Source organism: Nestor notabilis, unplaced genomic scaffold, assembly GCF_000696875.1.
Source record: "Nestor notabilis isolate BGI_N333 unplaced genomic scaffold, ASM69687v1 scaffold265, whole genome shotgun sequence".
Lineage (NCBI taxonomy): Eukaryota > Metazoa > Chordata > Aves > Psittaciformes > Psittacidae > Nestor > Nestor notabilis.
The window spans coordinates 2,158-9,126 of NW_009927611.1; the positions used below are offsets into that span (position 1 = coordinate 2,158).

A 6,969-nucleotide genomic window follows, 5' to 3' on the forward strand; every position below is an offset into this window, starting at 1 on the left:
TAAACACCTAATGGACTAGTTTTCACATTTACTTACGTCTTAGTCTAAATGTTCCTGTTTTGTTAAACAAAATCCTGTATTTAATTTGTTTTTCCAATACATCCTAGTATTCTGCAAATCATTTCATAGATGTTAATGGATTCTTGTGAATAAAATCCCTCAACATATTTTCAGTTACGAATTTGACAAATAGAAACTCAACTTTGGACCAATAAGACTTGGCAATAATGCTCAGGAGAGCCTGACTTGCAGACTTCTATTAAATTCCTATGTCAGAGTGCTTTAGATACAGCATAGTTTGGAAATTAAGCTGCTGCATGCACAAGACTTATATGCCTAACATTCAGGTTCCATTTTTCAAATGAGAACATATACTCAATTTCTCTTCTACATTCAATACATGTATACAACTTCCATCAAAAAGTGCCTAAGCCAAATGCTAAGTTTCGCCAGAAAAGTTTCTATTGCACTTCATGGAATTAGTACTGATAGTAGTGCAAGGAAGTAGAGAGGACGGACAATTACATCAGGCCTAACATACACCCATGCTAAATTACATCTGTTGGAACAATACATTTGCTGTTCTATCTAGCTTGGAAAATAGTCTAGTTTTCTTTAGTGGCAATTTCCTTGTCAGTATAAGATCACTGATTTTTATCTGAGACAGATTTGGAGTAATCAGTAGTTTATTAGCTCTGCAGTGGAGCAGCAGCATTAAGAATAGAAAAAAGAGCAAGCTGGAAGTAGTGATTATATCTAGAATCACAAGAAAATGGTGATCTGTGCTGTGAAGCATTATCTCATAGTATGACTTTTAATATAAAAATATACATGGTTATGCTAAGGCAATCAGTGTCTTGAAAAACCTCCTTGAATCTTAGCTTTCATTTCCTTACTTACCAACACATCAACGTAGAGAACCCAGCAGTGCTCTCTGGGATTAATACAAAGTGATTTCAAGTCTACACTGTTCCCGCTGCTAAAAACTGTGTAGAATGTACTTGCTATCTCTGTGCCAAGTTCTTCTCCTCCCCGGCCTTCAAATTCAGGAGTAGCATTTGCAGAACTAGATAAAGAGAGCAAACATACTTTCACTTCTGAAGCAGCCAATATTCAAAGAACATTTCTTAAATATAAAGCATTAGAAGTATCTAAGGATTTCTTTGTACAAAAAGCACCCTATCTGTGAAGAAATTGTTTCTATTTTGCATAAGAAAATGTCTTGATGCAGATAATATACCCACATTTTGCTACAAACTCTGATGCTAATTAAATTTCACTATCTTCAGTTTAAGTTACAATACTGAGGTTGATGAATTCTATCAGGGATTATTTCTTAAGCACTGTCGTCTTCTATTACCTTAGCCCTTTCAAAAATAAAGAAGTGAGAGAAATCTGTATGAAGTTCAGAACAGCTAACAAGACAGCCTATTAGAGTTGAATGTTAAATTAATAAGAGGGTGGTAAGAGGAGAAAGATGTGATGATGAAACAAGTAGGATATGCTTTATTTTCCAAGCTCCACGACTGCCTGACCTTAATTGGTAATTTCTTTACAGAGTGTACTCTCTGCTATCAAGCTCATTATTTTCAGCAACTGTGGCTTAGGGAGAGCAGCAACTAAAATCCTTTTTCCCCAGAATCTGGAAAAAGAGAGGAATCTGGAAAAAGTGAGTGATTTTCACTTGCCCAATTCCAACATAATAACAAACTTTGTTTCTAAGCAGCCACGTAAGAAAGTCCTTCAGTGCTGGGGCCTTGTACACAGCTAAGAGCAAAATAGAACAATTAACAATAAACTATAACAGGCCTATAAAACAAAGTCTCCATCTCCACGTCACAGTGAAATAGATGAGAAATGTGCAGAGATACATATAAAGCAAATTAACAAACATTCTGAACCGAACCTCTGGTTTACAGTGAGGGCAAAAGCATTCTCAAGCAGTGGACTGCTGGCACACATGGCAGATCTTGATTTTAGATAAACTGGTCAGGCCTCCCCAGATCAACTTCTCCTTACAGAACATAAGAAAGGTGGTTATTGCATAGGAGCAGTTATGATACAGTCAAAATCTAGAATAGCAAAGCCTTGTATTCTCCTGGCTGGGCACCTCCCAGTGCCAGTTTTTCATGTACGTTTTCTGTATATATGATGATACACAATTTTAGCTCTTCCAACAGGCACGCTGCAGGAACACACACATACAGCATAAAACAAAGTCTTAGAATATAATCTCTTAAAGATCCACATTACCCAGGTATGACTTAAACCATTAAGTGAACCGTATCAACAAGACTGGGTTTAAACAGGGGAAGTTCAGGTTGGCTCTAAGGTAGAAGTTCTTCCGTGTGAGGGTGCTAAGGCGCTGGCACAGGGTGCCCAGAGAAGCTGTGGCTGCACCATCCCTGGCAGTGTTCAAGGCCAGCTTGCACACAGGGGCTTGGAGCAACCTGCTCTAGTGGAAAGTGTCCCATCCCACGGCAGGGGGTTGGAACTGGATGATCTTAAGGTTCTTTCCAACCCAAACCATTCTATAAGTCTATGTCTGCAGAGCCTATAAGCTTACATATATAATTACCTATTACTATTCTTGCCTCCAGGAATTACCTCAGAGCATTTCTCCCAACTTACTCTTTTGCAAAACTGACAAAAACTCAGAATGCCAAGAAGAGCTACTGGATTTTACAAAAGTTATTTGCTGCTACTATAAACAGACAGCCCTATACATGTTTTTTAAACAAATAAATTACTGCCTATCAGCCACTGACCTGTGCATCCAGACTACATGTGTCACACAAATAGGTACTACAAGTGTGACACACAATAATAACAGACACTAATTTTATAAGATAGGACCACATCTAAGTATAACTTACTTCTGGAAGCATGCCCAGTCAGGTCTTCAGGTTGTATTAAACAAGCACTTACTCATAGAAGCAGCTTTTACGCAAGTTATTCTGTTTAAAGTACAGTCACACAAGTATTATGATTCCTATAAGTTGAAAGGAATTATACAAACCTCAATCTATACCTCATTATTATTTCTAAACAAAGTTTTATCAAATGTTGTATTTTTTAATTATAAAGTCATACTTTCTTTGACAGTTAGAAGGAAGAACATAAGATTCAATTGGAATATCACTGCAAGTACATCTTAATTACATTATCATTTTAACACTTCAGTTCCTTGCAATCCAAGTGAAATAAGGAAGGGAAGTTAGCAGGGTACTATCATATTAACTATATGGTAAATACTGCCACCTAACGCTGACAGACTTGCAGTAATTTACACTGGATAACATTTGAAAAAGGGTTGTCTAGCACACGAGTAAGAGAAAAAGACAAGAAACTTGTTTTATAGAGCACAGAAAGAACTTAGTAGTGGCCGGGTAGAGCACAGAATTTCTACTCCCACAGAGAATGCAATTTTAAATACTTTCAAAACCATTTCAATGTCATGCTGCATAAGAATCAAGATTCCTGAAGCATAATGATGCTTCTACCACAGATCTCTACTGAATTTCGTAACTGTTGCTATTACCAGCCAAAACCTTTCTCTCAAAGTAGTTAAATACTCCCCATCTGTTGCTTAGGCCTTTAGAGAATCACAGAATCAATCATCAGGCCTGGAAGGGACATCTGGAGACCACCTAGTCCAACCCCTGCCAAGGCAGGTCACACAGGAATGTATCCAGCAGGGTTTGGAATGCCTCCTCTAACAGCAGGACTACATTTGAGAAGATCACCTTCCTGGCTGATATTTTTTAAACAGTAATCACAATCAAACCATTAACTCACAGGCAAGTCCTTCCCTCCCTCTACAATTTTCCACTGTTAGCTACGACCTCATAATGTACAGAAGCAGCCTTAGGTAAGGCTGCATAATGTGAGAGATACAAATGTGAAGGCAGATATAGCTAGTTAGGCTAGACTGATTACCAGATATACACTTGCTTAGCAGCACTCATACCTTAGCTTTACTAATGGTGTATTGGTTTAGTGTCAGAGTAGCAACATTTTTTGGTTTTAATAAAAATAAAAACATCATAAGCAACAGGGCTAACTTGACAGTGCCAAGGCTTTTGTGAGAGGTTCCCAAAGCACCTTGTTTCATAAAAACAGTTTCAAGAAGTCTGCAAGACGTGCATACGGTAGTTTCAGACAGCAGACAGTGTGGAATAACACTGAGATGTCACTATGCTACCTCAGAGCAACCTGAAAACAAGAACTCTCAATTTTAATCTAGCTTCCTTTATGACTCAAGTACTATGAAGACTGTAAAGCTAAACAGCAGTCCATTTGTAGCACAAAGCCTGGAATATGATTTAAAACTAATTCAATTTTAGCTAATGAAATAGTGATTCACCAATAAATGATATCTAAATGTTCTAATTCATTTTTTATCTAAAGTTTACAGTGAGAATTTTTCTTTTAAAACAAATGGATTTGTAAAAAACACTTCAAACTTTTTCTGCTGCTTTCACAGACAAAGCAAACCTTTAAGTACAAAATTGACTATATCAGTCAATTCTTTCCTTCTGGAATACTCCACTTTTGAAGATTTTCTGTATTCTATTCCTGTAAAAAGATAACTACCACTATAGTCATGAAGTCATGTTAAATGCATGTGTAATTGAACCATTACTCCTTTCCAGCTGCAGTGATGCTTTGCAATGTATTTTATTTTAATTTAACCTCTTTTTTTTACTCTTTAACTCCTACTGCTTTGCTTATTTTGGGTCTGCAGATCCAGCAGTTTCTGAACATTCACCACTGTTGAAACATTAAAATAACTTGTTTCTATTACTTAGATCCTTACAGAAGGTTAGTGGAATGAAGGTATAAGCTTCAGAAGAATAGAATTACTCATTTATTCCAAATATTAGATCTATTTCCTTCTCTTCTAGCATACTAACCAGTCAACACAGAATTCCAGGTAGCCTTCATCTGGTTTCTCTATCTTTGGTGTCCCCATTTCAGCTTTTACTCCTACCAAGATATCGGTGTTTCCCTGTTAAAAGAAAAACAAAACAACAACAAATTACACAACTGAAATTACAGTCACAGAACTACTCAATTTAAATGCCTACAGTAAACTGATACTTATACCTTTTAATTATCTACACTGATAATTCTATCAGAATGCACTAAAAATAACCTTAGGTTTTGAAAAAAGAAGAGGTTTTAGAAGGACAATGTTAAGCCTAAGAAGATTCTTCAAATATTAGCTTTCTCTAGGTTAAAAAGACAATCTTACTTGTTCTGGAAACAGCTATTTCTGCAGAACCTTTATAATACTGCACAGTGTGTTTATCTTCTTCACAGTCAACACATGCCAGAATTAGTTTTGCTTCATTCGAAATAAATAGAATTATCTTTTTTTTTCAGGGATAAGGCACAACAGCGATTTCAGTTTTCAAGATTAAATGCTAGATTAGTTCAGACTGAAGGCTGTCTGGCTACTTCATAGTAAATGGAGCTCAAGCAGGTTAAGCCAGCCCAAATGATTTATGTAACTCGGCATTATTTCCTTAACCCAAGAGTTTCAGTTAGTGCTATACACACACACATATAGCCTCATCTTAACTCAAAACTAGTCACATAAACCAGAAATTTCACCAGCAAAGTACACAATCCCTAAGGAATTTACCTACCAGCTTTACTCTTGCAGATCCACTTGTGTTTGATACAACATCTGTTTCTACTTCTGCACATCTGTAGTCTTCACAACCACGACCATCTACACGAAGATCCTCCTAAGTATAACAATCAATATATTGTGCTTAAGGGAATCAGTAATGAAAAGAAGAAAACAAAGAACCTGTGCTTTTAAGGTTTCTTTTTCCTATGCCAAACACAGCAGTAAAAAAAGGATATAAAAGCAACAGCTCTAGCTTCTCACTTAGGAATGCAACAGAACCAACTGTATGTTTCCATTTAACTCTCATTTATCCAGAGCTTGCAACAAGCTCTCTGCAGACAGATAGGAACTCCTGCACTAAGTCACTTTAATACCAAAAGAATGCTTCAGACTGCAAAACTGTAAAGGTCTTGGCTTTAAAACACACTTTACCTAATACGACATGTGTTTTCCCAGTACACCTAAGTTCTATACTTTTATATCTGTATTTGGGCCCAGCAAACAAAAATAACCCACCAGCCTTCCAAATGTTTTGACTTATTTGTATTTCAAAAACACGTATTATGCACCCTCAGAAACTATACAGCCCATTCCTACTAAAACAGTTTTACTTGCAGTAAAATACAGTTCCTGTCCTTTGCAGAAGATACAGTCCTTTCATCTTTAGTACTGCTCCCCACGTGTCCTTCACTTTTCCTCCTCAGTCCACACACTGTTCCTTTGTTCAGTGACAGGCTAAAACTCTACACAACAGCAAAAACTTGAGAAAGAGCACAGAAAGCCAGGGAGAAGAGGAGGACAACACATGAAGAAACAAACCCCCGTCCTGTTCCCAGCCTGCTTTCCATCCCGATGCTCTGTTCTCAGTGTGCTTGGGTAATTCTACACCTTCCTACAAGGCCTGTAGTGACAGGACAAGGGGGAACGACTTTAAATTGAAAGTGGGTAGATTTAGATCAGACATTAGAAAGTTTTTTATTGTGAGGGTGCTGAGGCGCTGGCACAGGGTGCCCAGAGAAGCTGCGGCTGCCCCATCCCTGGCACCGTTCAAGGCCAGGTTGGACACAGGGGCTTGGAGCAACCTACTCCAGTGTGAAGTGTCTCTGCCCATGGCAGGGGGTTGGAACTGGATGAGCTTTAAGGTCCCTTCCAACCAAAACCATTCCGCAATTATCACCCTGGAGATTCCCTCCCAGACACCAGGTAACGGAGAGCTTCCTCCCTGCTCCCCATTCCACACAGGGAGCAAGCGCGGGGAGGGGATGGGCCCTGCCCCACGCCTCCTAAGGGCAACAACCCGAAGGACATCCCAGTCCGCGGGGCGCAGG

The 6,969-nt window shown here is 38.3% G+C and overlaps 1 protein-coding gene across 1 annotated transcript; it reads right to left on the minus strand.

The window, feature by feature from the left end:
• Nucleotides 1–900: 900 nt before the first annotated feature.
• LOC104405400 (exosome complex exonuclease RRP42-like) lies at nucleotides 901–5,756 on the minus strand (the record flags this gene model as incomplete). The annotated part of the gene is made up of 3 exons (XM_010014114.1): nucleotides 901–1,066; nucleotides 4,917–5,011; nucleotides 5,655–5,756. Coding segments are annotated over 3 exons (363 nt in total), but the record flags the coding sequence as incomplete, so codon positions are not given.
• Between the last annotated feature and the right edge of the window lie 1,213 nt (nucleotides 5,757–6,969).